Raw genomic sequence first — 17,633 nt, 5'->3', positions numbered from 1 at the left:
GATGATATGTCAGTATCTAATTAAACAATATTAATTTTATTACTCAATGCGAGGAAATTAATTTCGGGAAATTCCGACCGTCTGCGCGACTTAGGACCTCCCCTGTCAGCATCTCGGGGCACGACGTCTCGCCGAGATGAACCCCTCACTCAGCTAACCGAGTGGACGATGCAAGTTGCAAGATGCAGCGATGGAGAGGAGATCGGCGTCGCGTCGTGCCACCTTGATTTGCAATTCCGATTAGCGGCGTCCTACGCTGGACGCCTTTTTTGCATGGGAGTTTTGAGATGGCGTGCATTTTCTGTGCAAACGCCGATGCCGGATGCTGGGAACGTATTGATCGAAGAAGGGAGCCCCCGAAGTTTTAATTTAAAGTTTCAAGCGAATAAAGAAGCTTACTTTTCATCCGCGACTCGTGATATCATCGAATCCGAGGGTTCGAATCCAGCATATATGTATACATATAGATCTCTTGCGATTTACTTCTCTAATTTATTTCGCGAATTATAAAATTGATACGCGCGAAATATTAATATAATTTCTTTCGCAAATATAAAAGCTCGAATAACACAAAGTACGAAAATATTACATTGCATATCGTGTACTATGCAACTTTTTAAACTTGTTAATTTTTTCTGAACAAAAATCTAATTATAATTAATATTTTGTTATTAATACAAATTATCAATTCGAATTTATTCTTTTTTATTAATGCAAATTATTATTGGATTTATTTCTTATAATTTACTCGAAATTATTTTTTTAAATACATTATTGTGATAATTTTTTTATGCATGAGAACTCGTATATTTACATACGAGGTTGTTATATCATATTATATTAACTATTTTACAATTTTAATGAATAAAAATCTAATTACAATAATTGATAATTTTTTTTTGTAAGAGAAAAATTACAAACTGAAATATTTCTTACGCATTGACGAAAATTTTCGGATCGTTATTAGATTCATTTCTCTTATGCAATTAAATTTTTCCTTTGCGAAGTATATACCACAAATAGATTTTTACTTGGAATTAATGTTCGTAACAAATAGATCCGCGAACTAAACGCTGGGGAGGACGTGAATTCGATTGGAATTAAATTCTCTACGGCGCGAGTTGGTTTAGTTAACGGATTGAAAGTACGAGGGCGAATGCGTTTATACCCAATACGTTTCCGGCGTGTAGGTGGGCTTTTGCACGAGACGTGGAGTCACGTTCGCAATCAGGATTACGACATCAGAGAGAGAGAGAGAGAAAGAGAGCACAGAGAGTCATTCGCCTTGCGGTTATAACTCTGGTTAGGTTGCAAACAATGGAATTGCGATGCGGCGCGGATGAATTAACGGATAAAGGGAAATAGTAGAAGAGCCGAGTCGGGAAATCGATCGTCGAAGAGGGATGAAATCGCGAAGGAAGGGAAATGAGCGCGTGAACATTTCCAAATATTCTTGAGAACCCGGAGATTATCCCGTGAATGAGACTCTCAAGAGGTTGTTGCTACTCTCAGCTCTCACTCTCTCTCTCCTTATCTTTCTCTTGCATTCCTTACTTGTACTATTCCTCTCTCTCTACCCGATCGTTGAACTGGTGTCTCTCACCTTTTAGCCGAGGAGAAAGATCCGATTTCGCCCCAGTTCCAGTATATCGCGAGAAATTGAATCTCTATCGGGAGGAAAATGTCGGGGCAACTCGATGATACCCAGGCGAAAGAATACGAATATCCCGAATATCCCCCGGAATCTTTTTTCAGATTTTCACGAAAGACGAGCTTTGGTCTTTGAAAGCTGATATAAATATTCGTAACATTTTTGCCTTGTCTCGGCTATATTTAATTTTCTGCCGATAACTTTTCTTTGTTTCATCAATGTATGGATATTCAGGTACAATTTTTTATAGCAACTGTTAGACATTCAACATTTTATCCTGTTGTATTTTTAGAAAATTTTCAAAGGCTCTTTGTATTTTATTTTAGATCACAAAAGAGTTTCAATCTATTTTTAACATCTAAAGTTACTTTGGGTACTCATTTATTGACAGAATTTTAATTATGCTCGAATTTGTTTTATCACTTATAAAGTAAAATTTAAATCAACAGAAGTCCCGTTTGTGTTTCTCTAATATTTCTCACGTTGGAATTGACACGATATCCTCCAGAATCTTTGAGATTTTTGTAAAAGCTTGGCCTTTGAAAACTAATTTAAATATTCGTGTAACACGTTTGCCTCGTCTTTGGCTATTTAATTTTCTGTCAATAATTTTTCTTTGTTTCATCAATGCATTGATATTCTTATACAAATTACGTGTTTTCGACACATACTGTGTCAATTTCTTTATAGCAGCTTTTGGACATCCAACATCTTATACTGTTGTATTTTTAAAAAATTTTCAAAGGCTCTTTGTATTTTATTTTAGATCGCAAAAGAGTTTCAATATATTTTTAACATCTAAAGTTACTTTGGGTACTCATTTATTGACAGAATTTTAATTATGCTTGAATTAGTTTTATCACTTATAAAGTAAAATTTAAATCAACAGAAGTCCCGTTTGTCTTTCTCTAATATTTCTCACGTTGGAATTGACACGATATCCTCCAGAATCTTTGAGATTTTTGTAAAAGCTTGGCCTTTGAAAACTAATTTAAATATTCGTGTAACACGTTTGCTTCGTCTTTGGCTATTTAATTTTCTGTCAATAATTTTTCTTTGTTTCATCAATGCATTGATATTCTTATACAAATTACGTATTTTCGACACATACTGTGTCAATTTCTTTATAGCAGCTTTTGGACATCCAACATCTTATCCTGTTGTATTTTTAAAAAATTTTCAAAGGCTCTTTGTATTTTATTTTAGATCGCAAAAGAGTTTCAATATATTTTTAACATCTAAAGTTACTTTGGGTACTCATTTATTGACAGAATTTTAATTATGCTCGAATTAGTTTTATCACTTATAAAGTAAAATTTAAATCAACAGAAGTCCCGTTTGTCTTTCTCTAATATTTCTCACGTTGGAATTGACACGATATCCTCCAGAATCTTTGAGATTTTTGTAAAAGCTTGGCCTTTGAAAACTAATTTAAATATTCGTGTAACACGTTTGCCTCGTCTTTGGCTATTTAATATTCTGTCAATAATTTTTCTTTGTTTTATCAGTGCATTGATATTCTTATACAAATTACGTGTTTTCGACACATACTGTGTCAATTTCTTTATAGCAGCTTTTGGACATCCAACATCTTATCCTGTTGTATTTTTAAAAAATTTTCAAAGGCTCTTTGTATTTTATTTTAGATCGCAAAAGAGTTTCAATATATTTTTAACATCTAAAGTTACTTTGGGTACTCATTTATTGACAGAATTTTAATTATGCTCGAATTAGTTTTATCACTTATAAAGTAAAATTTAAATCAACAGAAGTCCTGTTTGTGTTTCTCTAATATTTCTCACGTTGGAATTGACACGATATCCTCCAGAATCTTTGAGATTTTTGTAAAAGCTTGGCCTTTGAAAACTAATTTGAAATTTTTTGTGTAACACGTTTGCCTCGTCTTGGCTATTTAATTTTCTGTCAATAATTTTTCTTTGTTTCATCAATGCATTGATATTCTTATACAAATTACGTGTTTTCGACACATACTGTGTCAATTTCTTTATAGCAGCTTTTGGACATCCAACATCTTATCCTGTTGTATTTTTAAAAAATTTTCAAAGGCTCTTTGTATTTTATTTTAGATCGCAAAAAAGTTTCAATCTATTTTTAACATCTAAAGTTACTTTGGGTACTCAGTTATTGACAGAATTTTAATTATGCTCGAATTTGTTTTATCATTTATAAAGTAAAATTTAAATTAACAGAAGTCCCGTTTGTCTTTCTCTAATATTTCTCACGTTGGAATTGACACGATATCCTCCAGAATCTTTGAGATTTTTGTAAAAGCTTGGCCTTTGAAAACTAATTTGAAATTTTTTGTGTAACACGTTTGCCTTGTCTTGGCTATTTAATTTTCTGTCAGAAATTTTGCTTTGTTTCATCAATGCATTGATATTCTTATACAAATTACGTGTTTTCGACACATACTGTGTCAATTTCTTTATAGCAGCTGTTGGACATCCAACATTTTATCCTGTTGTATTTTTAGAAAATTTTCAAAGGTTCTTTGTATTTTATTTTAGATCGCAAAAGAGTTTCAATATATTTTTAACATCTAAAGTTACTTTGGGTACTTATATATTGACAGAATTTTAATTATGCTCGAATTTGTTTTATCATTTATAAAGTAAAATTTAAATTAACAGAAGTCCCGTTTGTGTTTCTCTAATATTTCTCACGTTGGAATTGACACGATATCCTCCAGAATCTTTGAGATTTTTGTAAAAGCTTGGCCTTTGAAAACTAATTTGAAATTTTTTGTGTAACACGTTTGCCTCGTCTTGGCTATTTAATTTTTTGTCAATAATTTTTCTTTGTTTCATCAATGCATTGATATTCTTATACAAATTACGTGTTTTCGACACATACTGTGTCAATTTCTTTATAGCAGCTGTTGGACATCCAACATTTTATCCTGTTGTATTTTTAAAAAATTTTCATAGGCTCTTTGTATTTTATTTTAGATCGCAAAAGAGTTTCAATCTATTTTTAACATCTAAAGTTACTTTAGGTACTCATTTATTGACAGATTTTTAATTATGCTCGAATTTGTTTTATCATTTATAAAGTAAAATTTAAATCAACAGAAGTTCCGTTTGTCTTTCTCTAATATTTCTCACGTTGGAATTGACACGATATTCTCCAGAATCTTTGAGATTTTTGTAAAAGCTTGGCCTTTGAAAACTAATTTAAATATTCGTGTAACACGTTTGCCTCGTCTTTGGCTATTTAATTTTCTGCCGATAACTTTTCTTTGTTTCATCAATGTATGGATATTCAGGTACAATTTTTTATAGCAACTGTTAGACATTCAACATTTTATCCTGTTGTATTTTTAGAAAATTTTCAAAGGCTCTTTGTATTTTATTTTAGATCACAAAAGAGTTTCAATCTATTTTTAACATCTAAAGTTACTTTAGGTACTCATTTATTGACAGAATTTTAATTATGCTCGAATTTGTTTTATCATTTATAAAGTAAAATTTAAATCAACAGAAGTCCCGTTTGTCTTTCTCTAATATTTCTCACGTTGGAATTGACACGATATCCTCCAGAATCTTTGAGATTTTTGTAAAAGCTTGGCCTTTGAAAACTAATTTAAATATTCGTGTAACACGTTTGCTTCGTCTTGGCTATTTAATTTTCTGTCAATAAGTTTTCTTTGTTTCATCAATGTATGGATATCAAAGGTACAATTTTTTATACCAGCTGGTGGACATCCAACATTTTGTCCTGTTATATTTTTAGAAAACTTTCAAAGGCTCTTTGTATTTTACTTTAGATCGCACAAAAGTTTCCATCTATTTTTAACATCTAAAGTTACTTTAAATATTCATTTATTGACAGAATGTTAATTATGCTCGAGCTATTTTTATAATAAATAAAATAAAATTTAAAATCAACTGAACTCCCTTTCATCTTCCTCTAATATTTTTCACGTTGGAACTGAAGCGATGGATCAGATCCCTCGACAAACGATGTTCGCGACTTCTTACACACCGATTAACCGATCGTTTGCGTACGAAATCGATAGACTTAGCGCTAACTTTAGACACACACACTTTAAAATTGTACATACATAGTACATGCACCTGTATACATAGTACACACACACACATACATTCACACACACCCTACCCGTTTAGTTTAGCCGTCAGTGTTGTCTTGCGAACAGTTCAAATGACCACTGGCCAGACAACCACCTCCGGTGCGACGACGACGAGCAGTAACAGCGCGCTGGCCGATTCGCCAGGTCACGAGTTCGTGTCCGATACCATGAGGGTCTCGGACACAGACCTCGAGGAGGTCCGAGAGGGGATGCGAAAGCTGGGGATGCAGCCGCCGAAAGGTCAGTTCGTTGATCGTTGGTCGTCGTTAACTCACGAGAGCTCGCGCTCTCTCGCCAGTCAGACGAGATCTACCGGATCCACGAAGTAGGTCCTCGAAATGCTAATCCTTTTCGTGCAGTTCTCTAGCCGCGAGAAGATTATTCCGGCTGACTTGGCCGAAAACGGCGCCCGCGAGACGTGTTCCTTTCCCAAGTGGGAAATTATACGGTAGATCGAATCTGCGGTGAGACGCGAGTTCTGTGAAAAACCTTTAGTTTCTCCTTCTAAGTTCTCCCCCTTTGTTAGTTACGACCACCAACGAAGATTTACTTAACTACGTAATAACGGAGCCGTTTCTCATTTGTTGGCGATCAACGGATGGTACCCGGTGCTCTTATGTTGCCTTTAGTGTGTCTAGAAGGATCAGATTTCCTTCTTGTCAAATTTTTATTAATTTCTCATTAATTGTTTTATTAATAAAATTGTAATAAAACAAAAAGATCTGATAAATACAAATTGAGCCCAAGTTTTTCGTATTTGACTAGATGTAAATCAGTAACCATCTATTATTTAACTTTGAACCTATTTTTTGTAAGCAGATTATAAACTAAGAATAACTTATAAGAAAATCAGCTGATTTTACCAAAATTCAATTTTATATGATTTATTTTTGAACCTATATAATAGTCTAGATGGAAAATTGAATCCTGATAAAATCAGCTGATTTTCTTACATGTTGTAATAATTTGCTGAACAAAAGTGTAATAGCCTCAAAGTTAAATAATAGATAGTTACTGATTTACAACCAGTCAAACGTGAAAAAATAGGCCATTCCACTAAAAATCCTTTATTTAAATTTTTAAAAATAATCAACTGCGTCCTTAATTTTTAATTTTTTTAATAAAAATTTTCTCAGGATTCTTGATAATATACATCAAGATTTTTGAAGCTCTAATGCTAATAAATAATTACCAAGATTTGGTATTCGGTGGAGAAATGGCGACAGAGAGGGAGAAAAGGTACCATTCATTGATCTCGACAACAAAACGGAAACGGGTCACCAAAAAAGGTGATCGATGCGAGAGCTCGATCTGTGCCACGACACGGTCCAAGAGTACTCTCCTCGTGAGTATGAAATTAGTGTGCCACCAACGAGAAGCCTGACCTTAATCTCTTAGTGTTTACACCTTGACCACGCCTAGTGTCGTTTTCTTTACGTAGCCTCTCTCTGTGTATCTCCGATCTTCGATCTTCCTGTCTGCGCTTTCTTTAGGGATTGCTTGTTTTTTTTCCGAATTCTCTGATGTGATTGTATTATGGCAACGACGTGTCCTTCCGGCCGGGACACGTCATATGTCACATGTTGTGTTGTCGTGTTGGAAAACGTCTGTTGCGTTTTGAACGTCACTTCCTATTTTTTTTTCTTTTTTTTTCTCTTTCTCTCTGTCTTTCTCTCTCTGTTTACATGGACGTTCTGAAATAAACGACCGCTTTTCATTCTATTTTGTCAACAGCCTAAAAGAAGAGGAGAGCGTCCCCCCAAATGCCATTATCCAAAGCACACCCTCTCAGAGATATACATGCTTTCCGCTCTCGAAAACTGACAATTTCAGTTCTTAGCGGTACCGAAAAATCTCCTCTTTCTCTCTTTTCCTCTCTTCCCATTTTTCGTTTTACCTTTTTTTTTTTTTTATTAATTTTTTAAGTTTCTACGAAGCCACCACCGGGCACGAACGTTCCCACGAGACGAATAGTGGCGCAAATTTTTATTTTTCTTTTTTTTTTCTTTTTCGATGCGATTCCGTGCCAGTCGCAAGAATCGTGAAAAGCGACGTCAGATTCTCAAATCGATGAGGAAGCTAGCACGCTAAACACGGAACGCCCCCGGGGAAATAAAATAGTCGCGTACAAGGAAAGATAAAGGAAAAACGCGAGCCGGTTGGTAAGGAACTTGTAATTATAGACGGCTGTCACATTGAGAGAAAGCAAGTTTTAGTATAATAGAGAATTAAATTTCGTCATTTATACAAAGATCTCATTTTTTTATTTTAGTTTTATGTAGACGTGGGCCTCGAATAAACAGGCTCTAAGAGCGTTTTTTATATTTAGACCGAGGAGGAGTGTAGAAAACAAATGATATCCCTTTAATTCGAATTTAAATCCAAATATTGAATGTAAAAAATAGCACGGTTTTTTATTTACTTTTATTTCGAATATTGACGTCGAGGGTGAAAGAATCTGTATCTGTGAAATTTCGTCCTGGCATAGAGACGCGTTAGAGAGCTCATCAAATCGCGAAAAAAAAAAATATGAAAGACGCGAAAGAGGGGAAAAAAAAGTCGTCACGTTATGTGTGAGTGCAGCAAATAAAATAGATGCAATAAGAATAGAAGGGAGGTTGTGTGCGAGAGAATGAGGTACGAGAAAGAAAATAACGTGGATAAACAACCGGACCGAGTGCAGAAGGATACTCGGCTAACATGTCTATATATTTGACTGTTTTGCTGTTGTCTCTCTCTCTTTCACTCACTCTTTTTCTTTCTCTCTTTCTCTCTCTCACTCTCACTCTATCAATTCCAATTAATCTAACCCGTTTCTCGATTCTCTCTCTCTCTCTCTATCCATGTCTTTGTAAACGTGTATAATTAACGCAAAGCAACTAGACATCTTGAAAGATAAATGAGTGGGAAGAATTATAAAGAGAAGTCATTGATAAGATAAAAAAAAAAAAACGCGAGATATATATTACATTGTGCAAACCGCAAACTTAATCATAGGTGTACCTTCGTAAGAGAATTAATTAAATGGAGACCTAAGAAAAAAAAAAGAGAAATATATGTATAATAAATATAAATATATATATATATGTACGCTATATATTATACTATAAATAAAATATAAAAAATGCCCCGGCGCGCTATTAATACGGAATCGTTTTCTCCCGTAAATATAATCCTCCCCTTGGAAACGTCAAACATGTTTGATCTCCGCGCGAATGAAATTAGATTTGATTTGACGAGAAGAAAATTGTGAGACCGCGCGTGTCTTTTGCAAGAGAAAAAAAAATCTAATATAACAACGAGATAACGGCGAGGGATGATTATTTCGGCGGGAGGGAAGGAAAGATCGATCGGATTTTTATCGCGTCGTCGCATAAATTCATTGAATGACAATACGTGTTTCACCGGGAAATGAGCTATAATTCGGCTCGTGGCCCGGCATCTCGTGAAAAAAAAAGCGGTGTGTGTGTGTATGTAGATCTGTCATAGAGCGATTATTTTCTCCCGATTACGATGAAAACAAACGCTGGGCCGCGGCTGGGGTGCGATTCGTTTACACACACCGTCCACCGGGAAAGGCGAGAAAAAAAGAGGAAATCAATTAATTACGCGAGGCAGACGAGACGAAAAAGAATTTTTTTTTTTTTTTTTTGGTATAAAGATTTTTTTCCGCAAGGATGCATTTGCTTGTTAGCAGCCTTTGGGAAAAGGGCGAGATAGACGAGCGAAATAAGAGTATCAGCTTTGTATTAAGAGTATTGTATCAAAGGAAACGATATTCGATAGTATTGCGATATGATTAAATGGAATGCTCATTGACATCTCGTCTTTGATTTGGCTGTAACATTGACTTATGTTTTTAGTGATTTCTTTATGCGATGGGGAATTTATATAATAATATAGAGAGAAAGTGAAATATAAAAATACAAGAGATGTAACTTTGGTACAATCGGAAGGATAATATTTTTATGTGAAAAAAAAAAAAACAAGTCGAGATTGTAGAATTTTTTTTTATGCAATTCTTTTTTTAATTTGAAAATTGATGTATCATATTTTTTGAATGTGTGAATGATCTTTAATGATTATATATTATCGAATTATTTCGTACGGATATTGGTTATTAAAATATGCATAAAATATTTTTTCCTAAATTAAAGAAAAACAAAATTTTTTAATATTTATTAAACATTGATATTTTATATATATATATATATATATATATACGTATATTATATTCCTTTAACTTCTTTAATTTAAATTCGTTTACATTATTTTTTTATTAAATAGAATATTGTATTTTTATATAATTTTATTTAATTATATTTTAAGTATGAATATTCGATATATATTTTGTCATTAGAGACCCTTTACTACTATAAAAAAAAATCAAGCATGCTATCAATTTTCCAATTTTCTCGAAATGTTTTCGACTTTTTCATGTAGAATTATTACCTTCCCGGTTGAGCCATTAGTTACAGGGAATATCCTGTATATAAACTTGATTCCTTTCAGTTAAAAAAAAATTACGATTATATGTGTACATTCCATACGTATATATTGTTCAATTCGCAATTTTCTAATATATATGCATACATATATATCCACGACTTTTTCATCTTTATATTTACATTAAAGTTGAAAATAAAGGATATAGAAATAAAAAAAATAAAAAAAGCATCGTAGATATGTGCATATAGAGATTATCGTGAGATAAATAAATAACGGAGATATAAAAATTTCCTCCGCATCTTTTAATAACGCGGCAGCATTTATTCTTTCCAATTAATTGACAACAATTTCATCGGTAAACGCCGCGTAATAGACTTCTCGTAGGAGCATTCGCGAAAATATCGGATTATTCGCCTTCGGTTCGAGCAGTCCGATAAAACTACTGGCAACAACTGAATTATGGCTTTCCGTTCCCGGTTGCACTTTTTCCCGGACTTCGGTTTTCCGCAGCCGGAATATCGCTCGCTCTCACTCTCTTTCTCTCGGCTCGACGCGAGGCGCAAGTAAGGATCGATAAATGACGGGGAGAGTGTATACGCAAGCATTTTGCGAAACATTTTTAGTGTTTTATGTCATTCCGCAAAAAAAAAAAAAAACGCCGAGAGATAATTTTTTCTTTTTTTTTTTAAGCATTATCTCGCGAGAGAGCTTTTTTAAGGGATGATCACGTTTAAGAATAATACGTCTTAGAATAATTCGCGGGGTCGTTTTTAGTTGTCGGAGCATGTGTGTAATAAGGGATTATTTAGAGAAACACACCGTAAGATGCTATTATTTAAGACTTAGCGTTATTAAATAGAGGCCGCGTACTTATATTAACGCCTACTAATACTACTAGTTTTATTCGCGTACGCTTATATAAGCGTGTATGTACGATAATGTTAGATAATTTCGCGCTTAAACGATGAATATTTGATTTGGCCGAAGTGGTGTCCGGAAAAACTGTTCGATCTAACGCGTGTTCTGTAATAAAAAAAAGGAATCTCTATACTAAAATTTTGCATGTGAAATTTTATTGAAACTGATTGTGAGTTTATGTGTCATACGAATTTAATCTATCTTTTTTATACATTTTTCCCCATGGGAATCCTTTTAAAATAATTGCATGAAATTGCATCTACTATTCGAATGTATAAAATATCGATTTTATTATCGCGTTGTACAGGGTGATTCGCTTTAATCTAAACAGACAAATACAATATTTGGAAATCACGAGGAGTTTCAGACAAAAAAATTTTATAATTTCGAGGGAGGATGATATCATAATTTTTCAAGATTATTTAAAGATCCTTAAATCTAGTTAAAAGTATAAAATATCTCGTTAACTATTCGCATTTTGATCAATCTACTTGCATAATTTTTTTGTGCGAGGAATCGATTTATATAAAAAAATTAGGATAGTTATTCCATTAAAAAAACCTAGATCGATCTTCAAATGATTTTGAAAAATGCTACCTAAAGATAATTCTATAATTTTTGCTTGGATACATTTTTTCTATTTTTAAATATTTGCCTAATAAGACAAAAATAAATTTTACCATATATACAGTTTTTATTTGTCTATCGATTTAAATTTAAAAAATAGGGTGGTTCCATTAAAAAAAAAAATAATAAATAGATCTTCAAACGATCTTGAAAAATGCCACCTAAGGATAATTCTATAATTTTTGCTTGGATACATTTTTTTTTTCAAAACTCTTCTATGATTTCCAAATATTTGTCTGTTGAGAAAAAAATAAATCTCACTCTGTATACAGTTTTTATTTATCTATATATCGCTTCGGGCACCGCTGGTTTAGCGCAACGAGGATTATCAGCGCGTCGCTGCGATAATCGCATTCCGAGACGTTTAAGTCGCGATATCCCGATTAATTACTTTTGTAATTGCGAGCCAGTCACTTTTGTAACGAGTACACGTTAAGCGTTAACGTGATCAACTAGCTATTTCTCCCGGTAATTCGCCGTAATATTCCCAGAGAGAATCTCCATATAAGGGTTGACAAGAAAGGGATGTTGGAATATAATGATCGCGATTGTCCTCAGAGAAATCATCATATATCTTTCTCTCTCTCTCTCTCTCTCTCTCTCTCTCTCTCTCTGTCTCCTTTTATTTCTCTCTCAGGCTACTAACATATCGTGAATGTGTTTAACGAACTGGAATACAAAAAAAAAAAGCAAAGAGGAGAACGTCGAGGCTAGGATGCCCTCTTTTTGCCTTCCGTTTCGTGTTTTCTCCCTCTTTGATTTCTCCCCTCCTATAATTTGAGTTTTTCATCCCTCTTTTCCTCCCGACACTCGAACACTTATACAAACCCCAAGTAGCAAAGTGACGTTATTAAGCGTGATGATGACATCATTCGGCGTGAAGATGATGTATGCTTGCTACCTGGGACGTATACATACACGTCATTTCCGGAAAATACACACACACACACACATAAAAAAGACGAACAGACAGACAAACAAGACCAGAGTGCGGCCCTCTCTGCAAAATAGCTACAACGCTGCTTGTGCCTCTCCGCAGAAGAAGATTGGGAACGTGAATTGGAGGCTGAGCTAAAGGATTACGAGGTTGTAACGGGCGGCCACGGGAAGAACAACAAAGATGTCATGGCCAGTAACGATAACGATTGGGAGAAGCAAATCGACGATCTGCTCGCCAACGAGGACGACGAGGATCTCAAGTGAACCGAGAGGGAGAGCTTCCTCCTCTCGTGAGCGGATAAATGGATTCTCGTTGCTCCTCCGCGTTGAGACACTCTCTACCACGAGCTTTTGCGTTTTACGCTCGTTACATGAGCTCTCTCTCTTTCTCCGATCGAGAGAGAGAGAAGCTCTCGCGGAAGATTTGTTTTGTACGTTGTTGTTTGTATTGCGTTACGTTACTCTCTCATCGATCTCCTCTCGAAGGAAGAGGAAGAAAAACGCGTAGGACGAAGCGATGCTCGAGGAGAATTGACTCTCTTCCGCGGGAGATCGATATATCGCGATGTGGATTAAGATTTGTTATGGGTGACATATGTTGATTCTGTGATTTGTTATACGATGTATGTTAATTCTCTGCGAGATTGATGAATTTTGTTAAATATTTATTTTTTGAGAAGGGAGAATTTATTTTCGACTGACGTGCGATTGATAAAAATCCCTGACAGCACGCATATGACTTCTCCGAAGACGTTCGGAGAACATCCTGAGGATGTTCGAATATCCTCCTGGATATCCTCTGAATAACTTTCTGATATGTTGTTGTTATTATAGGGATTCGGCTGAAAAATTTTTATATTGGAATTTTTTCCTTTTTTACTTGTACGCGAATATTACTTGCTATTCGACGTGATTTTCCTTTCGCGTACAAATAAACTTCTTTACGTCGAGAAGCTAGGAAGCTGTTCTTTGTATTTTGCGGACGGGTCGCGTTAACATTGAAAGAAGGAAACCCTCTTATTTCGTTTCTTACGAAGAGCCGTCTCGAAAGAATTCCTCTTCTCATTTCGATCTCCTGAAGGAAGAAAACGCGAATAGGAACGTCGTGTGATTCTTTGAGGATCGGCTCGTCCTCTGGAAAGAGAGGAGCCAGAAGCACACAGGGCGAAAGAGAGGTGGAAATCGCCAAAAGTGGCAAAAATGGGGAAATTGTATAAAAAAGCAAAAATCTGGGAGTGAGAGAGAGAGAGAAAGTGGTCCGTTGTTTCTCTTATTTTTTTTCTTTTTTTTCGAAACAGCGCGTTCTTCGCGATTCTCGAGCACGATGAACAAGGACGATTCTATACCGTTTTATAAAAAAAAAAAAAAGAGAGACTCCTTAATTGTATATTCATGCGATTATATTTTCGTACGATCGTTAAGACGGAAATTCGTGTTCCTGAGCTATAAAACGACGAATCGCGCCGGAGGAGGGTGACACATGAATTTAATCAACACCACATATGCACTTATGTCAATTATTGGACGGTCTTGTCCGAGAATATAACGTTGAATATAACGATGAAATATGTTTTCAAAATTGCACGATATTATACATATATATTGTATATTGTGTGTATAAATTAATTAATTTCTAATGCGATGGAAACACGTGTGAATTGCAACCGTCCTTCATCGTGGTCGGAGGATCGACGATTATCTTCAAAATAAATTATAATAATTAATTCAAAATAAATTACACTGCCGTGTGCCGAAGGACACAGTTTCGAGTCTCGATTAAACGATTGTTGCGATCAGCGACGCATTTTTTGCGCACACTTAGATTGCTAAAGTGATTCTGCAAGCTTATCTATTTATAATTTTTTTTTTTAATATACAAAAATTTCGTAAAAGAAAAAAAGCATCCAAGTGTATAAACATAAATGCACCACTGATCGTCGTCCTTTTTTTTAATCCAACGCTGGATTGCACTTCTCGTTATTGATTGTCAACAATTATTTCAACAATCGCGAAGTGACGTAATGCCAAAGATAATACGAGAATCGCTTCGGCTCGACGGATATAATATTTTTAATCTGGAACTCTCGCGTAAAAAATTTTGCGCGAGACTTCCTGTAACTAAAAAAAATAAGGAAGGCACTAGATTTAACGATATATTGTTTATATATGTTTTCGATAAAACCTGTAGATAAGATGCGAGAAGTTATCGCGATGATGACGATAACGACATCGATGATGATGATGAAAATGATGATGATGATGATAATGATGATGATGATGATGATAATGGTGATGATGATGATGATGATAATGATGATAATGATGATGATAATGATGATGATGATGATAATGATGATAATGATGATGATGATGATGATGATGATGATAATGATGATGATGATATTGAGAGAATGTCTTTAATTGTGAAAGTTATTGTTTGTTTTGTGTGTCAAAATGAATTGTACTGAATTGTAAGAAGGAGACATGTTCGCGTTGTCTGTACGGATAAAATATCGCATGAATAAGTCTCATTGCGTTTGCATATAATTATGCATGCATATATATTGCGCTATATTATTTATACAAGTAAATTAAAAGCGGCGGAAAAACGGAAATTTTCGGACTAATTAATTAAATAATTAATTACGTATTCCAAAGTCGGATGCGACGTGACATTTCGTTGCTGATATCGATTATTCTCTGTGTGATAAACCGTCCACAATCATCCCCTGCCATAGAAGAGACAGGAAGAAGCAGCTGATTCGCGCAGACAAAGAAGAGGCAGTAAAATATTAATTTTTAATTAATAAAAGTTAGATATTATAGTTCTCTCCGTAAAAGAACCTAGAGTTATCTCTATAATATCTAAATTAGATATTAATTTAGATATTCTAATGATATATATCATAGAGAAGGAGATATGGGATATCTTCTCCGTGCAGACAAATAGATAAGATGATAAGATGAAGAACGCGAGAGGGTGAACAAACGTCAGGATCGAAGCGAACGATTAAAAGGCTAAATTTATGGTGGGACTTAGAAGAAAATATATACTCTCTACGAGCTTAACCCTTACATTGGACGATTTTCAGGTTTTGGATTTTAGTCGCGTAATTTCACTATATCTTAAATGTGAAACCTTTATTGCTTTTAAACAAAAACAAATAGCGTTTAATATTATTTTTTCATATGTATTAGTTTTATTCATATTTTAAATCTTGTTTTTTTTAATTAATTAAAAATAGCAGAGAAAGTTGAATTCACAGAATTTTGCTATATTTTATCTAATTTATTGAACTGTTATTTTAATAAATGAAATATTTTTTTGCCATATTATATATATCTCTTTATATTACTGAGGTTTTTAACAGTACTTTAATTGATAATTATGAAGACTCTGATGGTGACGGAAAACTATTCGATTCAATCAGGAAAAAAGATATATGAAGTAAAACATTATTCGCGTAAAACTTGATCTTATTAATGAGAATTTGAAAACGTCATTATTTGAGCCATCCCACGGGCCAATTTAAGGGTTAACTATTATTGTTATATAGTTTTATTATACTCTCGTCAATTGTCTGTAAAATAATTTTTTCGAGATAAAGTATTCTATTGAATAAACTAATCCTGAATCTTCGTCGTAACACTTAGCATGGAATGAGTGATGATTTTATTACAAAGATGACATTGAATATGGATTAAAGCTATTTCTATCGCTATATAAAGAAATGCGTGCTAAAAATAAGAATATTTCTATATAAAACTTCTTTTAAGCACACACGATTATTCCCATCATAAATTCCGCAGGAAAAAAATGAAATGAAACTGTCTAGTAGCAAAAATGAGTCCGAATTTCCGGTCAATTTATACACCACGACTTTTTCTACCTCTCTTTTTGAAAAGCCACTCCTTGAGACGAAGCTGAGATCGCGATGACGTCATTTCCTTCCGCACGAGACTCTATTGCGTAGAAAATTATTAAAGTGTAGAACGTAAAAATATTTCTGTCACGTCTCCCTCCGCTTTAAAAAGAAAAACGCAGCTTCATCAAATGCGTTCATCTTACCCCGAGCAAGTTCGTTGTAAAGTCGAGGGAATAACTCTTGTAAGACTTGTAACTTTCATTCGGAGGCACAAATTCGCATCCAACAGGCCTAAGTCTGTCGAAGTGATAATGCAAAGGCGATAATTGCATTTCTTCGTTATTTGACTCGAGCCGAGAGTTCCTTCGCATCCCTTTGACTGTATAAGTGGAAAAAAATCGTGAGAAAACTTTCCCTTCTCTCTATCTCTCTCTTTCACTGGCCGAAGGTAAAAAAAAAAAAGAGCACGCTAAATTTCCAAGAACGTCGTCCTATTTTCCGCGAAAGCGACAGGAGAAATGAAAACGCGAGATGGCCAGAAATATCGTGGTGTACTTTGGCAAAATAACAAAATGTGAACTCTGTGAATTAATTGTGTAATAAAGCGCTATCCTACGGTATATTGTGTGTGTGCATTCACACTTGTGAAAAAAAAAAAACAAAAAGAAAAATGAGCATACACCCGATATCTATATATGCATATGTATGTATGTATACACGTATACATATGAATAAATATATATATATGTTGTTGACTCCATTGAAAGTATGATAATATATTATGGATATATTATAATGAGAATATATAATGACACAAGCGAAACTATTGAAAAAAAATTATTAATGTAATGGGAGAATGTAAACAATAAAAGTCGTAAGAAATGAAATAAAATAAAATAAAATATTACCTCTTATAAAGTAAGATTTTTCTCCCTTATGTCATTATACCCATCATTCCCTTTCTCATTAAAAGTCATATGTAATTAAAAAATATAAAATTATCCTATATAATACACACACACATATTTAATAAGATTTCTAAAAATAAAATTTGTTACAAAAATGCATT

General features: G+C 34.1%; 1 protein-coding gene across 4 annotated transcripts in view; it reads left to right on the top strand.

Moving 5' to 3' along the window:
* The window catches only part of Sap47 (Synapse-associated protein 47kD), an 88,183-nt gene extending 70,925 nt beyond the window's left edge, over positions 1–17,258 (top strand). For 2 of the 4 annotated variants that reach the window (XM_029298950.2, XM_029298949.2), the window contains exons 8-9: positions 5,832–6,005; positions 12,799–17,258. In XM_029298950.2, coding sequence (XP_029154783.1) covers positions 5,832–6,005; positions 12,799–12,962 — 338 coding nt within the window. In that variant the 3' untranslated portion in view covers positions 12,963–17,258. Of the gene's footprint in view, positions 1–5,831; positions 6,006–7,499; positions 12,707–12,798 lie in introns of those variants that run through there. The other 2 variants (XM_029298951.2, XM_029298953.2) reach the window with 2 other exon arrangements.
* The last annotated feature ends 375 nt before the right edge of the window (positions 17,259–17,633 follow it).

The sequence above is a fragment of the Nylanderia fulva genome, unplaced genomic scaffold (assembly GCF_048542155.1).
Source record: "Nylanderia fulva isolate GAGA-0341 unplaced genomic scaffold, ASM4854215v1 Scaffold12, whole genome shotgun sequence".
Lineage (NCBI taxonomy): Eukaryota > Metazoa > Arthropoda > Insecta > Hymenoptera > Formicidae > Nylanderia > Nylanderia fulva.
The sequence above is the reverse complement of the archived record's forward strand: the minus strand, read 5'-3'. Positions and strand labels throughout refer to the sequence as shown.